Below are 19541 nucleotides of genomic sequence, written 5' to 3' on the forward strand. Positions count from 1 at the left end.
CTTCAGAAGTGGGGGGTGAGGCGGGGGTTGTAGTCTGTACACTGGAAAATCTTGTAAATACAAAAGATGTAGTTATAATTATATAGCGTAAGAACACTCATTTAAACCATGGGTTTGGAGCTGTGGTTTTCTTAGCTGTTTGGTTTTGTCAGTGTACTAGGGCAGAGAAATTAGGAAACTGTTGGCCCCGAGTTCCCTTTCTCTAAGGAGTTGTAAAAACACCTTCTTCATCACAGTTTCCTAATTCCCCTGCTCCCCAGCAAACACAGTTACACTGTAGGGGATAGTGGGTAAGATGAGCCATTTTTTAATCATGTGGTCCTCAGTAAAAGTTAAACTGAGGCAGAAGTATAATGAAAGTATCAAACATATTTTCAGAATGTTCAATCAAGTTTAAATTTTAGTCATGTAATTGTTTGTATTTCTATAACATTTTCAAAAACACGTTAAATAAAAGAAAAAAACTAAAACTACACTGACATTAAAAACATTTAGTCAAATGTTGTTTGATGATGTCTTTTTCCTCAAAAACACTGACATGATGTTGAATAAAACTTGAATGAAATGTTCACATTTGGGAACATGCAAACAAATCATCAGCTGGAGGACCAGTGCAAATGCCAATTTTTCACTAATTAAGGTTGAAATGAAATATGAATTGCTGCTCTCTGCTTTCAATTTCTCCAACCTTTTGAGGCTGACGCAGCTTCTTTAGCATCACTCCATGTTAAGAACCCATAATCTTTTTTCCTGAATGTGAAGGTAGGATTCTGATTACCAGCATGACCTGGGATTCTCCTGAAGAATTGTGCACTTACTTCATTGTCCTCTATGCTCTCATCCAAGCCCATGTTATAGTAGCTCTTGCTTTTGGTAGCAAATTTTGCTATTACAAACTCACCAACTGACAAATCTGAGATGTCTGGTTTACTTCTCTCACTGTACCTGACTGTTACTATCTTTACCTACCCTTTTTATGTAGCTGTGAAAGATTGCCCTGACAATTTTTTTGTTCCTTGCCACAGATTTGATGTATTTCCACTAATCACATTAATAGCTGCTTTCTCCATCTCCTCAAGAGGTATTGAGCCCCACTCTCTCTTCTTTTTGTAGTTTCTTTGCATTATAGCTTTTTTGATGTATTTGGAGGACTTGTAGCTATGCTGTCCCTATCAACTAAACTCAATAAAATAAAATAAACATATAGTAAATATATTACACTGAAATACCAGTTTGTATGTCAGAGATGTACCCTAACTGCTGTGCCTTATGGGGTAAGTTGAACTGCTGGCCTATATTACCCCACGGTATTTGACTTACTTTGCCCAATAGTCACCATTTTGGAAAAAACTAGCTAGCTTACCAATTCAGGCTAATATTTAGCTAAATAATTTGCATGGTTTTATATGTTGGAAACCACCAACATGCATAATAAATATTTGTACACCTGGATAAATTTGCTTTGATGTAGCTGCAATTTTGTCGGGTATGCTGGCATTTTACTTTCACGTGCCAAAAACAGTTAATTGGTGCTTACCAACCCTCCCACATGCTTCTTCCTTTTATAGTCTTTCAGAAACGACGGTCTGTTCCAAAATGTACGATCTAATGACAATAAAAGTGCATGATTTACAAGATACGGGGGTGAATTTACCCACTGGCTCATTTTACCCCACTCTCCCCTATGTGTTGTTTTGATGTTCTGGGTGCTCTCTATATGTTCCACAACGTTGAAATGTTAAAATGAAATTCCTCCAAAAATGTTGACACTCTAGTTACAAGACAAAAGGCAATGTTGTGTGTTTGCTAGGTATCAGACAAACGCCTGATAAGCTAAATAAGGTGTGTCTGAATAGGAATATTATCAAATTGAAGAACTGTCCACACTCCTGTTTACTCAGTTCAGTCAGTTTACTGAAAAGTTCCAAAGCGCTTTTTCCATTAGACCTTACGTCGTGGTCTTCTTCGCTTTCCGTACTGGTCGCTTGTGTTTGTCCTTACTGGCCGTAAAATGTCAGAGCGTTAAATTTCCTTCCTTTTTTACACCAACAATGTCGGCAAAAGGGGGATCGAGGGGGTTTTATTTTAACACAGTACTGTCACTGGCCCGATCACTAGCTGCTCATCGCCCAGCGCCAATTGACAAGGTAAGTTAACTGACGTTTCCTAGGCGTCACATAGGCTAACAGGCTAACGCTATTTCCTATCCTAGCTAATCCCTGTAGTGCTAGCATGATAGCTTGGCTAGGAAACAGCCAATTGATTTAGTAATATCTTTGCCTAGCTGTTTAAATAAAGCAGATATTATTACTAAATGGAAATTACGCCAACTCATTCAAAACCGTTTACTTTGATGGCTTTACTGGTTAGCTAGCTAGGTTAATGTTTACGTCCAGCAACCAGAGGTGACAAATCCAGATATTAACTGACTGGGCGGCTCAGCTGACTTCCTATGATGCATGTGTCATTTTATTAAAAAGGTGTTGTTAGGTTTGTTTTCTCCATTCATCCAGAGACGCAAAGGTTCGTTTTAAGGATGTCAACAAGGCTGTGACTATTTGATACTGTTTAGTCCCATTTCAGTGTTTTATGTACTGATGTGTATTGTGTGGCTTTTTACTTTTCTCCATTTCAGGCGGAGAAAGGCTGTTACCTGAAGCTAATATTTGGAGAGTTGTAGTGCTAGCTAGCTATCAAACTAATTATCTATTATCTTAAAAATCTCATACAACTGGAAACGAAGATGTTTTGAAGGAAAACATTTGGGCTGTTGTGGTTGACTGAAAACTTACTTAAAATTTCGATTTAGGTCCAGAAATTGCAATGCATGTGTCCAGTGGACTGCCGTGGTGTCTTCCAGCTGGACGAGAGGAGAAGAGATGCTGTAATAGCGCTGGGCATCTTCTTAGTGGAATCTGACCTGCAGGTACACAGTAACATCGAAATGGCATGAATGCTGGATAAGTTGTGGGTGTTGAATTTGAACTGCAGCCTCACTATAAGGTTGAGTAGTGTCTACTGTAAACAATACAGTTGTAAATGTTGGTATAATCTAGACGTTTATAAGGTTAAACCAAGTAACAGTAACACTATGGGCACAAATCGGATGAATTTGTTTAATTAAATTAATTAAAAAAACCCTGATTAAACTGTTCTTCCCCTTTTTTTCCCTCTACAGCACAAAGATGCAATTGTCACTTATCTTTTGGGTTTGCTGAAGGGGCTGCCGAGGGTCCAATGGATTGAAGAGAGCTCAGAGAGGAAGGGTAGAGGTAGACAACTAAAAATGTTCAACGATTTGTCTGTTTTTATTTAAGTTCAGCATTCAACATTCATCTCTATTTGTATTTGATTCTCACAGAAACCCTTCCTGTTGCCGAGAACTTCTGCTTTTGCTTGGTTACTGTGCTCTCCGATGTCGCCCAGAGAGATGAGTCCTTGCGAATCCAGGTTTGTGCTCCTGTCAGTTAGGCTTTTATTAGTAGTGGTACTAATAATAAAACAGTAATGAAATAAGTATCCCAATAACTATACATAGCTTGGCTGTATTGGGTTTGGACTGGATTTTGTCTTGTGCAGATTCTGGAGGCTGTGATGGACCTCATGCAGGTCCTCCTAGATATGTGCCGGAACCCAGAAGACCAGGACAAAGGTTTGAATTTCTCAGACATTACTCATGTCTTAAAGGCTACTACGATTAGTAGTATTTGATTCATTTGATTAAAATGGACAATGATTTGAATCGTTAATACATTTTCAGTTGACCTTCTGGTGGCTCATACAGCAAAGATGGACACACTTATTTGTATGCCTTTTTATGCATTGTCACAGTTTTTAAATACATCTTTTTGAAAAATGTGTTAGATTCTAGATATTTTTGAAAGGTAGTGCTTGGTTTGTAACTGCTTAGTTAACACCTCTTTTTTTTTATCAGTTGTATTAAAAATAAATGTCCAAATGGTATGTTGATTACTGTTTTTAATATATTGTGTAACTATAGCCCTTACATGTCTCATACTAAACAAACATCAAAATCGTATTTTAAAGTGATCTTGAATTTGAGGCATTATAGTCATGTTCAGGTTACTTAAATGTATTTTTATTGTGTTTTTTTTTTTTTTTTTAAACCCAGAATACATGTGTCGATATACTGTACCTTGCTTGCTTGGTGTGGTGCGGGCATCCGGACGATACAGCAACACAGAGGAGCCATTGCTATCTAAGCTCTTTCCTCGGACGATTCCTCAGCCTGTGGCAAACACAGATGAGGTAGAGGCGGCCCGACGGCGCTCTTTCAATGACTTTCGCTCCATCTTACCCAGCTCGCTTCTGACTGTGTGCCAGAGTGACACACTTCGACGTAAAACCAGCAGTGTGTCCAGCATATCGCAACAGGTATATGACCACAGTACTTTCAGTTACCAGCAAGGGGCGCTCAGTGAGAATGAGAGCAGCAGCTTCAAGCAATTGCAGGGTAGAAAAAAATGGTTTACAAATAGACCAATGTACAAAATTCAGACCTTTGATAGCTGCTTATACTTTTTTTTGCTTCTCAGTTTACTGCTGTTTATTATAGAATTTGATATAGTGCAGGAAAGCACATAAACTGTATATGGTTCCATTGTTCATTGTAGGGAAACTTCAAGAACTTAAAAAGGTTTCTTTGAAGTGGTGGTGATCATAACCAGTCATGTCATTTTCTATTTGATTTGCTATCTAGAATGATTAGTGACCTGCACATGTGACTTTGCACACTAGTAGTAGTAATGTGGATAATGGTAAAATATTAATTTGTGTCATTTTTTAAAGATATGTTTAATATTTTACATATTTATAACCACCTTTGTATAATTGCTTTTTGGAATATATCTTTTAAAAGCAATAAACATTTAACATGTCTAATTCTTAACACTACTCAGAACCATTCTTTTTTATTTTTTAAAATTGGAGCATTGCAGAAATTGAACATGACTGATTTATTGACTGTCATTTCTTCCTTGTTTTATATTAGGCCAGTCCTGAGCGTGCAGGACTGCCTCCAAGCTCTCCTGCTGACCCTTCTGCTCATTACTTTGAAGGTAACATCGGCTACACATATAAATATCAAATCCCCTTAGCATTACAGTCTCCTTCAATGTTCTCTGTAGTTGGAGGACAACACAGAACCCAGGCACAATCTGCACTCACTGACCATTTTGTAGATATTTATAGATTTGCATTTGTTGACTATAGCCCATATGTTACTGATGCTGTACTGCTCAGTGGAAAGAGACTGTCATAAGACCATTGCTACAGTTCAGTACAATTCTTTTGGTGCAGGGCAATCTCAACACAGCATTAACACTGACATGATAACAGGCAGTGAGTGTGAGAACAAGGTGGGCATATGTAACCAGTAGACCTGTCAAGATAACTATTAACAATATTCAGACATTGGAATTTTATATATAAAAAATAAACAGAGTCAGCATATTGGCTCATTTATGTTAATGGACTGTCCTTACTCCTGTAGCCTAAACCCAAAATATTCTCACACCAGAGTGGTGGAATGGAATCCACTTGGATTTACTCTTTCAAACTTACTGGATGGAATTTTACTGTTTTTGGGAAAGACGCCTATTAACCTTTTAACCTTGAGTAACATATTTGTGTTTATGGAGGCGCTGTTATTGATTTATTGGTCATTGGTCACTGTACTCTTTTCCTACACGATAGATGGTGTTACTGCTCACAGACTCAAGCCCAACTTTGACAGACAAAAGAATAGAACAGGCTAAAATATTGGTGACCTTCTTTCTTATGTAAACAAACATGCAAGTAAACACAATGGGCAATATTGAGGTCCAGACAATATATTAAGGTCATGTCCACAGGCCTAGTAAATGGCAATTTTGTGTATAGTTCACAGAAAAATAAGTATTGTAAAATAATGTGTATTGTGAACATTTTGTATTATATACGTATTCTGTTTCTGCCACTTTGTCTCATGTGTGCATGCTTATGTGTTTTAGCTGGATCATACTTACCTGATGGAAGCACTGTGGACCCAGACTACTACTTCTCCACTATCAGCTCCAGCTTCTCCGTCTCTCCTCTCTTTACTGGCAGCAGCACTAAGGAATTTGATGTTCCTCTGGATATGCTGAGGCAGCTCCTCCAGATGGTCAGTGCTCCATCATATTCTGCTTTCTAAGTAAATTACTCTTGGATGCTACACATATTCATGAATACAGTAGAGAAGATTTACTTCCTATAAATGGTTATGTAAACTGCTCATTCCCCTTGCGGACAGGTTGAGCAGTTTGTTGCTGAAACGTTTTTAAAGACATTGGATCAGGCAATGGTTGAGGTTTTGGAGGTAACCTGTTTACTTTTTAAAGTGTTATTGTTTGCCACCCAGGCAATTTTAGTAAATATTTATGTTTACACTGTGATGCACGCTTTCTTTTGTAGAGCAATCCAGGTCTTAACCTCTACTACAAAACCTTCAGTGACCCTCTGTATGTGGCCATATTTAAAATGTTAAGGGACACCTTGTATTATATGAAAGGTAAGTGGGCCAGTGAAGTATTGCTTTTCACCTTTATAACACTTTATAACTGTTGTCTGAATAGTGTATATACATAAAGGCAAAACAGAATTTACTCATGTTTCATTATTTAGAACTAGTATAGTTGAAAAGAAAGCTCCTAAGCCTGGTTATGCTACTTTTTGTATTCACTGTCATGAATAGTAGCACAGCCAGGACTTTTGGAAGAAAAAAAATTCTAAATCAAAGCATGATTGGTTGATTTCCTCCTTTAATACGAAATAATGCTGGTGGTGGTTACAAGGGTAAACTCCCTTAGCTGTTGTTTAAGGACTAACCAAAGCTTAAACAATTGATAAAAAAGATGGCATTGCCACTTTAATGCTTTATCCTTTGGTGTTGATCTCATGTTTGTTTGTGCACAGATCTGCAGACATCCTTTGTGAAGGAGGTGCATGACTTTGTTCTGGAGCAGTTCAGCAGCAGCCAGTCAGAGCTGCAACGCATCCTGCATGATGTAGAATACCTGCACAGTGAACTCAGTCCCCTCAAACTTCGCTGCCAGGCCAATGCTGCATGTGTGGACCTCATGGTCTGGGCAGTCACTGAGGAACAGGGTAAGAGGTCCAGTTGAAGGAACGTTTGCTATTCTTTTGAATTGCTGAAGAGCTATTGATTATTAGCTGGCAATATAGTGTGTGTATTATTGGTTTCATTGATTTTGGTATTGACTATTTCAATTGTAGGCGCTGAGAATCTTTGCACCAAGCTGTCGGAGAAGCTGCAGTCCAAAACATCAAGTAAAGTCATCATTGCGCACATGCCTCTGCTCATCTGTTGCCTGCAGGTTAGTTTGGGCCAATTTCAAGTTGAAATACTGGTTTAACATCACAGTTAGTTCTTGCTTTACATCACTGGGATATAAACAAAGTAATTTAGAGTCATTTGTATGTAAAGTGCTGCTTTGTTGAGAAACATAAGATATTATGCATGTGTTTTATTAGTGTTCTGTATTTCTGAGTTTCTGTATGTGTTGTTGATAAGGGTAAAACAGTGGTAAATATGAAGGGAACTGACCAGTTTTTACTTAACCCCCCACATGACACTAAGCTTGAACCCTTATTCTTAACTGAATGAAATAAATTTAGAAGATGTTAATAGTCATTGAAATACTTATATTTGTTTTCCCTAATACCTAAAGAGTTCCTACCCTACAATTAGTAATTGCTTCAGTCCCATTAACACTCCCATGAATGATTCTGACTCTGTAGGTTTCCGTTTCATTATGCAAACAGTTGAAAAAATCAATGCAGTCAATCCTCGTTAAGACAATTGAAGGCTGTAGGGGTATAAATCTCTGATCTCTGAGTATTTAAGATTCTGACATTCTGTGATCATGAAATATTAAAATATAGCACTGTTTCAGTGCTATTTTTTTCAGAAAATATACATATTTAAACATATTTCTGGCAAGAAATATTAAATACTTCCTTAATACTAATATTATTTTCATATAATAGTATTAATAGGGTTAAATGAAATGAAATTAGTAATAATTAGGATTAATAATTTATAAAATGCAGTTTACAAATTTTACAGTCTTTCTGAAACAGAAACTAATCATAGTGCAGTAATATGGGAGATTTAAATACTTATTCTATTCTATTCTTCTTGACTGTGTAGCATGGAGATAATGTATTAGGGAATGGTTGTTGTGCTCCATAGAAAGTAATGAATGATTATACACACAACTCCCTGAGGGTACACACACTCAAAACACAGTTCATTATTGTTGAAGCATCCCCAACAGCTGGAAGTCAGGTTTAAGCACCTGCCATGGAACAATTGGGGTGATGTGCTCAGCAGGGCATGACCAGTAGTATGAAAGGAGGCATTGGCAGCCTTCATACACTTTAGATGAGGTGTCAGTGGACTTTTACCCTTTTGGTATTCAGTAGCACATAAGTGGTGGAGAGGACTGCAATTCTAACTAAATGAGGAAGGAAAATGAGTACTGATTTTAAGTAATTGTCTTTATATATGTACAGTACTGTTCAAGTCATCTGAACTAATTTTAAATCTCTGTAAAAATGTGTTTTGCTTATAAAAATATGACAGAATACTATTTATAGAATAAATAGTAATTAGAATAGATATGTCAAAAGTAACAAGAATTTTTTTGATGTCAGTAAAGTTATTGATATGTTGGTTAGGAGAACACAGGAGGACACAACATCTCTGTGACACTGAATTGATTTGTTCAGTTCCACCAGCAACTCATTTGATTTACTGTAATGAAAGATAAACTAGCCATTGAATTGTAACTTGAAAAAAATTGAACTATTATTTATTTGTATTTCTTCTAATAATTGCATCCCAATAAATATCACATCATACACACCATACTCTCAGATGTTTAATACTTTTGCTCAGTACTTGTGTAATAATCACTGTTTTTATTGATATACTGGATGTGTCAATAGAAAAAAATAATTTGTTATGGTTGTAGGGTCTGGGTCGTCTGTGTGAGCGTTTTCCAGTGGTGGCTCACTCTGTCACCATGTCACTAAGAGACTTCCTGGTGGTGCCATCACCTGTTCTGGTTAAGCTCTACAAGTACCACAGTCAGTATACCACTGGTAAGCCACGCTATCAAATGTAATAAAATGTATTGGAACTACTATCATTAACATCTCATACAAGTTTTAGACAGGAGAAATTTTGTCAGTTGTTTATTAAATCAGACCTCCATTGAGTTGCCAGATATGAACTACTCATCTTTCTTCTGCAAAGGGACTGGAGAGATCAAGATCCATGTAACCAATGAGCATTCCCAGTCCACCTTCAGTGCCCACTCCAGTAAGAAAAGCCAGCCCTCGATGTATGAACAGCTTCGAGATATATCCATAGACAACATCTGTAGGTGAGCAAATTGTGATCAGTTGACCTGATCTACATTGAGTTTAAGCAGGCTTAAATACAACATGGCTGCCACCATCAGTCAGACAGCTTCTGCGAAGTTGAAGAGTCATCAATCTTAAATAAGTTAACAAACGTATGTTTTTAAACATATAATTACTTAGAATTGTGCTCGCAGACTTTTTTCATTACAATTGCCGCCCCTTTCACACAGATGCCTTTAACGGACAGGACAGTGTAAAAATCGCTGTAATGCCTTATATCATGTTAAACAATTCAGTTAGTAAGTGATGTTGGATTCAGCAGACTCCTGAAACTGGATGGCTTTTCTATACTGTGTATTTTGCAGCAGCAGCTGCTATTGTATGCCCCCCCATTCTTTACTGAGACACCTAGTGAGAGCAGTGATCATTAATAAACAAAATAATCACTCCCAAAATGAATTTAGACTGAAAACACATCATAGAAGCACTGAATTCTGGTGAAGTTGGTTTTTAAATATTTCAAAACATTGATCGAAGCCTTAGTGGTATTTCTGTAAAAATGTAAACTTAAGCTCTATTATTATATTCATTATTATATTATTATATTAACCTTCATTGTTATATTCAGCGTTGAAGATTAACTGCTATAAACATTACAGCAATCTTCCAGCTTGTTTACTCTCTCTTTTAGTGTTCCTTTAGTCAGCCTCAAACGTGTCAAACGTTCTTTCAGGTGCTTGAAAGCTGGGCTGACCATGGACGCGGTCATTGTGGAGGCATTTCTTGCCAGCCTCTCCAACCGCCTCTATATCTCCCAGGAAAATGACAAGTATGTTATTGTGTGGGGACTAAGCACACTATTAGATCTGTCCTTTGAAGGCTAATAAGCTTCCAATCTATTTTCCTTTCCTGTACTCCAAATCCACTCAAGTAAAATTTGTCATGTAAGCCATGTCATTGACTAAGCGGCATTGAGTTGATAGAAATGTCACTGGCTGTTGCCCTGCATTTCTCCAGGGACGCCCACCTCATTCCGGACCACACTATCCGGGCTTTGGGGCACATTGCAGTAGCTCTGAGGGACACACCACGCGTGATGGAACCCATCCTGCAAATCCTTCAGCAGAAGTTCTGCCAGCCACCCTCACAGCTCGACGTGCTAATCATCGACCAGCTGGGCTGCATGGTCATCACTGGGAATGTATGTCTACTCGGACACAAACCAACAAATTATTTTTCAGTTGTTCTTTTTTTTTCTTGCACATTATGGGACATACACTGCATGTGTACAAATGTGAAGACCCATTCTAATGTATACAGTCAGCTACTTTAAGTTAAGTACCCATTGCTGACACAAATGTGCAAATGCACACACTTACTGCTTATCTAGTCCCTGTAGAGAAACACATTGCCATTAGAATAGGACTTGATGTAGCAGATAAGCTGTTTTCTTTGGAATGATGGTGCTGCATCCAGTAAGTTTGGGATGATTTAGGGTGGGTGGTCATCCAAAACTCTTGTCTCTGAATGCAATCAAATCCTCACAGCAAAGCTCCAAAATCTAGTAGAAGCTTTCCCAGCACAACAGGGGCCTGTATTTCTATATCTTTTTTAAAATGGTTGATTTTCAAAGAACAGTGAATGAGCATCCTGACCTTGTCCTCTTTGTATAGTGGAGTTCAACACTTCTGACCTCCAGACCTTTTATCTCCTTTATTTGCCATGAAATAGTGAAGGAACATAGACCTTGGACATTAGTTAACTTGGTGAACATACATAGTGTACATAAAATCCATAGACTTGGCTGTCATGGCACTTTCTCTAGAATTAACTTGTCTTAAAGATCAACAAGAAGTATAATTGCTGTTTTTTACCAGACAGCAGAGTCAGCTTTCTTCAATAATTGGGGTAAAATTTACCTGATTGTACATACTGTTTATGGTAATATTAGGTTTTAAACAAGTATCTAAATTTTTGTTATATATCTAGAGTAATACACTTTTATACCTACTAATGACAACATTAGAACTGTTGATTTATTCTTGACTCTCTTTCAGCAATATATATACCAGGAAGTCTGGAACTTGTTTCAGCAAATAAGTGTAAAAGCCAGCTCAATGGTGTATTCCACCAAAGACTACAAAGACCATGGATACAGGTACCTTAACTTCATATGTTCCTTTCTGTCATTTCAGCATCATGTATCCATTTAACCAAATGCCTTAACATATTACAGACTTCTTAAACTTAAGTTTCAGCTTGGCTAATAGTGCATGAATGCAAGTAATTCGCACCTAGGAAACGTGACATCTTAAAGTGATAGTTTGACTAAATAAAAATCAGTTTCTACAGTTTCTACCGGTCTGCCAAATTTAGTCAATCAGCAAAAACATTTTCTTTTTTAGTTTTGCAGACAACACACTGGAGCTGCAAGGCTAATATTGCTAACAAGTTATAGAGATTATAAATAGAACATGCCTCATACAGTATCCAAGACCACATAAGCAAGTCCCATTCAGAGTACTCAACAATGTGATGCTATTAGAAGCAACTGCCAGCCATGATTAAGCCTATGGTTTTAAGTGATGCTAAACTGTAGGGCACAAGCTTCCATTACTTGCTATTTATGTTAGCGTCAGTGCAAAAAAAAAAAAAAAAGAAAAAGAAAGTAAACTTAAGCCTTGGCATAGGGGAATGTATATTTGTGGTTCTTTTGGAATTATTTTCTTTGGACAAAACATACAGAACAATACCTGTCAAGCAAGACAGGAAAGGTGAAGTCCACTCATAAAACCATCCAGCTGTTAAATACCCAAGAGACCAACTACAAAGTACACAGTAGAATTCCGAGTTAGTATAGAGGTAAGAATAAACAACATGAGAGGCGACAGGAGAAAACGATGAAGTACAGGTTCCAGGAAAGGAAACTAAAGAGGATACTAGAGATATAAAAGAAAGAGCTAATTTCACTGTGTTAAGAAGAAACCATGTATTAGTTATTAATTATTATTCAAAGACTTTATAAAATTAAAAACAAAATATGAATATATTGTCATATAGTTGTGGCTGACTGCGTTTTTGTTGTTGTGCCTGGGGTAGACACTGTTCCCTGGCAGTGATCAACGCTCTTGCCAACATTGCGGCCAACCTGCAGGCCGAGCACATGGTGGACGAATTGCTGGTGAACCTCCTGGAGCTGTTTGTGCAACTGGGTCTTGAGGGCAAGCGAGCAAGCGAGAGAGCCAGCGAGAAGGGCCCTGCTCTTAAGGTATCTAAGATTTTTAGCCCTTATGTGTACACCATAATATACAGTGTGCATGTGCTAGGGAATGCCATCCTGAATTACGGTTTAAAACGAATGTCATACTTCTTTTTTTTTGTTATGAGATATAGTACGAAGGAGCGAAAAAGAGACCAGGGGAGAAAGACATAACATAACTTGAAGAAGCTCAGTGGTAGTTTGTTTATAATCTTCAGACAACTGGGTACTTTTTTTGTTTTGTATAGCCGCTGAAACTGACCTTACAGGTCAGGATGGTTTGTGAGAGGGTTAGTTGTTTTACTGCTAGAACTGTCAGCATGAACCTCAGAATGCTGTGTTTTGGATGATGTTAAATAGACCAGATATTCCTGTTGTTCCCTAATGGAGGTGTTACCACGGTTCTGCAAATGGTTCTTATCAGGCTTTTCAGTAAGAAAGAGGCTTATGCTTGTGGTAATAGCCATTGCATTAATCCATATGAGATAAGTGCAGAGGTGTCCGCATAAGAGTATTTGGTACACTTAATGAATCTGGCAGTGGCAGTGAAGTTTTAATATGCAGAAACCAGTGATAAAGAATCTGAGCTGTAACAGTGCAGAGGTTAGGTTTTTAAATTTCAAAATCCATTTATAGGATTTATAGGATAGCATAATGAGTACCCTGCCTTCTGCTGGAGTTTACAGTGTAGACATGGCATTTTTCAACATGAGAACATACTGTATCCTATTCCGATTTTTTTTAGTCTTTAGTGACTATTCAAATATTTATAGATTTTGCGTCATCCATAGAATAATTTTTTTGTTTCTTTCAGGCATCCAGCAGTGCTGGTAACTTAGGAGTGCTGATTCCCGTCATTGCTGTGGTAAATATTTTTTTTCCTCTTTTTACGTAAGGAAACCTATTCTTTGCTATATGAGTGCTTCACCTTATAAAATTTATCCTCCAGCTGACCAGACGTTTGCCGCCGATAAAGGAGGCTAAACCCAGGCTGCAGAAACTCTTCAGAGACTTCTGGCTCTATTCTGTTGTTATGGGCTTTGCTGTGGAGGGCTCAGGTGAGCTGTAATTGAAACACAGTACTGTATACGGTTTATTAGAGTACCCTTGTGGTCACATGCTGTATATCAGTATCAGTGTTGATGATAGCTGTTTAGGGACTCTACAAGTACACTGACTTTGCTTTTTCTTCCAGGTCTTTGGCCAGAGGAGTGGTATGAGGGTGTGTGTGAAATCGCCACAAAATCCCCTCTGCTCACATTCCCCAGTGGAGAACCCCTGCGCTCAGAACTGCAATATAACTCTGCTCTGAAAAATGACACAGTCACTCCGGTATTATTCACTGTAATATTAGCTCCAATTACTTATAATCAAATTTTTTAAATAGTGAGACAAAGGGACACTTTTTTTTTTTTTTTTGTACTCCATAGTTTTAACCATTTACATGTGGTTCATGTGCACATTCCCATATTTGTATAAAGGGTTATTTTATACTTTTTTTATACATTTAAATTTATACATTTTAGTGTTTCCATGTAGACATTATGGCCCCTTTTATACATTGGTCCTCCAGGGCACTATGCTTAGAACTTACATGAACGGTTGCAGCTGTAACAACTGCAATTTCCCTCCTGGGATCAATAAAGTATTTCTAATTCTGATTCTAAACATAGGGATTTTTGAGTGTTTGTAGCTTCTCAGTTGTTTTTAATTGGCTTTGTTAGTGCAGGGAGTTTTTAGCATTTAGTCTTTACACTGGGCTTTTGTGAGGACCTGAGTTGTGTCAGAAAAGCAAGAATTAAGACAAGACACCCATATTCATCATTTGTGTTGGACACCGATGAAATTTGTCCTCCACTGTTAACCCATCCATGCAGTGAACACACACGTACACACTTGTGATTAAACACACACCGTGACCGTGAACATACATGCCCGGAGCGATGGGCAGCCAGGGACCAGAAAAGGTAAAGGGTCTAACAGTGGCAGCTTGCCAAGCCCTGCTATCGAACTCACAACCCTGTCATCAACAGCCTAGTGCTCTAACTGCTGAGCCACTGCTACCCCAGTAAGAGACATAGCCAACCATTAGCTTACCACAGTCAGCTGTTTAGAGCATTTATAAAGAGATCAGCTTAGTGCCTATAAAGACACTAGTAGGCTTCCACAGCTGATGGCAGAAGAATTCTTCTCACAGTGAAGAAAAGTCTTTAACTCTGGTTTCTGAAGCCTTGTTTGAGCTGCTTTTGGACATATGTAACAAAGTAGAACATTTACAAATGTTAAAAGTTTAGGCGTACCAGTGACAATTGGTCAATGGGATGTTGCTTCCTCAAATTAATATTTATTATGTATTTTTATTTTTAAATACATTTATTTTCATTAAGTGTTTGGCTACCATGCCAGTGATACCAATGATATCAATGACTTTGTTTGCAGGCTGAGTTGAATGATTTGAGAAGCACAATCATTAACTTGCTGGATCCCCCGCCTGAAGTAGCGGCCCTCATTAATAAGCTGGACTTTGCTATGTCTACCTACCTGCTGTCAGTCTACCGGCTAGAATATATGAGGTATTTTAGTACCTTTCTGTTTTATATATGTTGTGCAACCAACTAGCAATAGGCAAATTAGATAATTATACTGTGTACAACCAGCTTTTATCCATGGCTTGTCTCATAAATGTTTAATTTATCTTTTCCAGAATGCTGCGCTCTCTGGATTCAGATCGTTTCCAGGTGATGTTCCGTTATTTTGAAGACAGAGCCATCCAGAAAGACAAGTCAGGTGCGTTAGTAGCTTAAATGGTTGTAACTTATGTAGGAAATTTTGGCTTCATATCAGAATTAATGACGCTTAGCATTTAGCCCATCAATTATGTTTTTACCAAATTTTCTCCTTACCTCTTCAGGGATGTTGCAGTGTGTGATTGCAGTTGGTGACAAGGTCTTTGACGTCTTTCTTCAGATGATGGCAGATAAGGTAGTCCCACAATCGTGGACTTGGAATTGATTGGAAGATGTAAGTAGCACCACCACTGAGCTCTCATTGTTTTATTCTCTGTCCCAGCCCAAAACAAAGGTCCATGAAGAAGAACTGGAGCGGCATGCTCAGTTTCTTTTGGTGAACTTCAATCACATCCACAAAAGGATCCGACGGGTGGCCGACAAATACCTGTCAGGCCTGGCTGAAACGTAAGACCACAGATTTAAAAAATAAATATATACATGTATATGTGTCTTTTGAAAATTGCTGTCTGTGACTAGACTGTGGTAATAGGGTAAGTCTCAAAAAATCAGCCTTTAAAGGGGTTTAAAATCATAAGATGTTTACATAAAGACACTATTTCAGAGCCGTTAAAACTGGTTAAACTGTGCTTTAGATAACTGTTTTGAATAGAAAGAACAAGAGCACATTGACTGAAGTTTTTAAGTATTTGTAAGTGTTAGGTTTAAGCTTGTGAGTCCTGTTTCAGGATCTGAAGTCAAGTTGTTGTTTAAGAGATAGTTTGGCAAAACATTTACCTTACCCTAAAAATATCCAAGGAAGCAAATGTAAATGTAGCAAATGTAATCTTTGGGCACCACATATCCTAAAAAGAATTGTAATGATTCACACAATTCAGATTTCAATACAATTTGATTGGTCTTGAACTGACATGTTTTTAGATACAGCAAAAATAGAGTGACTAAAAAGGAACCATTTTCATCTTATTAGAGCATTTAACTCTATAAAAGTACAGTATTTAAATCAAAATATATTACTGTATCCCAAACTGAGTACTCACAAGCTAACATGCTAGTCATAGTACAACTATATAATACCCTGCGTGACAATTCAGTATGATATTGATAACTATCAATGTGATGATACAAAAATGGATGTGACACTTGTGTGTTTTTTTTCTAGCTTTCCTCACCTGCTATGGAGCGGCCGTGTTTTGAAGACAATGCTGGATATTTTACAGACTCTCTCCCTGTCGCTTAGCGCTGTATGTTTGCGTACTAAATAATTTTTTAAAATACAACATTATCTCCTTATAAACATACAACATTCATTACCAATTGCCAATACATCACCAATACATCCTTATTAACAGTTAGCTTCTATCCTTCTTAGGACATCCACAAAGATCAGCCATATTACGACATCCCAGATACTCCTTATCGTGTCACTGTTCCTGACACTTATGAAGCCAGAGAGGTAAGCTGTGTCAGGAGTTGCACTTGCTTAGAGTTTTAAATTAAGGCTGGGTGATAAAAGTGTACTAGTATGATGTTTTTTGAAAAACTTCTTCATAATGAGCAATATGTGCAACAATATTTGTTGTCTAAAAACATGCATGAGCAAAATGGCTAGTGCCAAGTTAAGACACTAGTTCAATTATCTTTATTATGTTGAATAAAGGGGGGGGGGGTCTAAGACCGATAATCCTAAATTGGAATATATAGGAGTGCTACACATCTGCAACTTTACAGGAGAAGTCAAAGTACAAGTCATTTTGGAGCTTTGGTGTCGGTCAGTTCATTAGGAAATGTAAGATTTTTTAAAAACACATATAAAGATAACTGCTAGATTCAAATGCCAGTGTCAAAGCGTGGAAAATGAAAAAAATCTGGCAATGTCTTAATAGACAGACCTTCAAGCAGCTTCTTGTTACTGTACAGGTTTAATTTGACAATGTGACAAATTGTTGTTGATGGCTTTAAATTAGTCTATACTTATTTGGGTGGAAAATGTTTAATGTATTTGATCATAATACCAATAACATATAACAAAATAACAAAAAAGAAATAACCAAATAAATAAATAAATAACAACAGCTCATAGTTGTATTTGTATTTAAATGCTGTCCCTTTTAAAAGAGACTATTTAAGATGGCATGCCAACATGTTAGTTGCGTTCGCTGTCTTCCCAGCTGTTTGGAATACTAATTGTGCTAATGTTTGTGCTGATGTAGAGCATTGTAAAGGACTTTGCTGCTCGTTGTGGAGAGATCCTTAAAGAGGCAATGAAGTGGGCACCTTCTGTCACCAAATCTCATTTACAGGTGAGTCTTCTGTTTTCGTTCTGTTTAATGTGATGAAAATATTTTATGATAAATTCCAATACCATGTGCTGTGTGTAGACTGTTAGGTCCTCATGTTTGCCTGTCTTTGCCACAGGAATACCTGAACAAGCACCAGAACTGGGTGTCAGGACTGTCCCAGCACACTGGCCTTGCCATGGCAACAGAGAGTATTCTGCACTTCGCAGGCTACAACCGACAGAGCACCACTCTGGGCGTGAGTGTTCAGCAACATACACTTAAAATTTCACTTCAGGCTGTTTCACTGTGAATGCAAATTCAAAATGCCTATTACTCAGGGACTCAAATCTCTAACTTAAACACAATTTAATAGAATTATTTGAATTATTTTACCAATTCAGAGTTTATTTTTAAAAGTATAAGAAATACACAAATATGATTGAAGAACCTACAGTTGCATGCATATGTTTGTGTGTCCTTGGACTAATTATGTATGCAGTTAACTTTAAAAAAAGATGAACAAAATATTTAAAAAGGAGCAGTATTTAAATTTTATTTTGGCCAAAACACGAGAGCATTATATTGATTATTTTTATAATTAATAGCAACTGTAATTCACTTACATTTTAAATTGATTCATCACGATGAACTGCTTTGTGGTTTCATGAGCTTTGACAACATCTTCATTTGAGTTACTTTTTAGTGTCTGGCAAAGCAAGTTCAAAATGACAAAGCAATAAATCTGCCATACACTAATGATTGTGTTTTGACTCCAGAGTACACAGCTCACGGAGAGGCCAGCTTGTGTTAAAAAAGATTACTCCAATTTTATGGCCTCGCTTAACCTGAGGAATCGCTATGCAGGAGAGGTGCGGATAATCCCTTCTTGATTTCTCCATTTCCATACTTAACCTGTTAAATAGTATCTGATTTACACTAGGGGTGGGAAGGAACAACTTTAAAAACAGCTCTCAAAGTTGTTTGTGTGTATGTGTGTGTGTGTTTAGGTTGCAGGAATGATCCACTTCTCTGAGGCCACACGGAGCACATCAGACTTGAACAAGCTGATGATTCGGCAGATGAATGAGGCTCTTGAAGGAGGGCAGCCAGAACCGTTTACTGAAGCCATGTTTAAAATGGCAGCACTCCTCATCATCTCTAAAGGCACGACCCTCATGTATTTTTTTTTTGTTTACTTAGATCATATGATTGTTTGTAAAATCATGAAATGATAAAATAGTAAACTTTTTTTTTAATTTGGTGTATCATATATTCAGTTTTTGACAATTATTGTCCCAGGATGGGTCCCCCTTGTGAGTCTTGGTTCCTCCAAAGGTTTCTTCCTCCAGCTCCAAGAGTTTTTCCTTGCCACTGTTGCCATTGGCTTGCACACTGGGTGTCTTTTTATGTTATTTATTTTCCTTTTTTTGTCATTTACTAGTTACTGTGTACATTTGGGGCTAACTCACATCTTACACATCTGTTTGAGACTATTTGTAATGTACTTAAAGAGAATGTGCAGGATATTTACAGTTCACTATAAGAAAGAAAAAATAAGAAGGTATATGTGTGCTGTAGACTGTGACCCACAGCTCCTGCATCACCTGTGCTGGTCCCCACTGAAGATGTTTACAGAAAATGGCATGGAGACAGCTATAGCCTGTTGGGAATGGCTCTTGGCAGCCAGAACTGGTGTGGAGGTCCCGGTAAGGCACAGTTTTCTACCCTCTTCTAAAAAATTCATCTAAATCTAACCATGCTAACAGTGTCAAGATAAATCCTATTGTTAATGCCAAATAAGACACACTGTTAAAGGTATCA

The 19541-nt window shown here is 37.6% G+C and overlaps 1 protein-coding gene across 3 annotated transcripts in view; it reads left to right on the forward strand.

The window, feature by feature from the left end:
- The first annotated feature begins 1980 nt into the window (after positions 1-1980).
- pi4kaa (phosphatidylinositol 4-kinase, catalytic, alpha a) overlaps positions 1981-19541 on the forward strand; it is a 32143-nt gene continuing 14582 nt past the window's right edge. For all 3 annotated transcript variants that reach the window (XR_011977610.1, XM_072658073.1, XM_072658074.1), the window contains exons 1-32: positions 1981-2147; positions 2810-2926; positions 3179-3272; positions 3362-3450; positions 3580-3652; positions 4133-4395; positions 5012-5078; positions 6012-6163; positions 6293-6358; positions 6454-6550; positions 6955-7146; positions 7276-7376; positions 9039-9168; positions 9323-9452; positions 10166-10261; positions 10450-10633; positions 11490-11590; positions 12532-12700; positions 13506-13556; positions 13641-13749; positions 13887-14023; positions 15131-15264; positions 15396-15478; positions 15603-15673; positions 15761-15885; positions 16601-16682; positions 16811-16894; positions 17652-17741; positions 17857-17976; positions 18497-18589; positions 18728-18884; positions 19299-19426. Coding sequence is in view for 2 of the 3 variants with exons in the window: in XM_072658073.1 (XP_072514174.1) it covers positions 2052-2147; positions 2810-2926; positions 3179-3272; positions 3362-3450; positions 3580-3652; positions 4133-4395; positions 5012-5078; positions 6012-6163; positions 6293-6358; positions 6454-6550; positions 6955-7146; positions 7276-7376; positions 9039-9168; positions 9323-9452; positions 10166-10261; positions 10450-10633; positions 11490-11590; positions 12532-12700; positions 13506-13556; positions 13641-13749; positions 13887-14023; positions 15131-15264; positions 15396-15478; positions 15603-15673; positions 15761-15885; positions 16601-16682; positions 16811-16894; positions 17652-17741; positions 17857-17976; positions 18497-18589; positions 18728-18884; positions 19299-19426 (3681 nt within the window). In the remaining variant the exon portion in view is untranslated. The remainder of the gene's footprint in view (positions 2148-2809; positions 2927-3178; positions 3273-3361; positions 3451-3579; positions 3653-4132; positions 4396-5011; positions 5079-6011; positions 6164-6292; positions 6359-6453; positions 6551-6954; positions 7147-7275; positions 7377-9038; positions 9169-9322; positions 9453-10165; positions 10262-10449; positions 10634-11489; positions 11591-12531; positions 12701-13505; positions 13557-13640; positions 13750-13886; positions 14024-15130; positions 15265-15395; positions 15479-15602; positions 15674-15760; positions 15886-16600; positions 16683-16810; positions 16895-17651; positions 17742-17856; positions 17977-18496; positions 18590-18727; positions 18885-19298; positions 19427-19541) is intronic.

The sequence above is a fragment of the Salminus brasiliensis genome, chromosome 16 (genome assembly GCF_030463535.1).
Source record: "Salminus brasiliensis chromosome 16, fSalBra1.hap2, whole genome shotgun sequence".
Taxonomy (NCBI): Eukaryota; Metazoa; Chordata; class Actinopteri; order Characiformes; family Bryconidae; genus Salminus; species Salminus brasiliensis.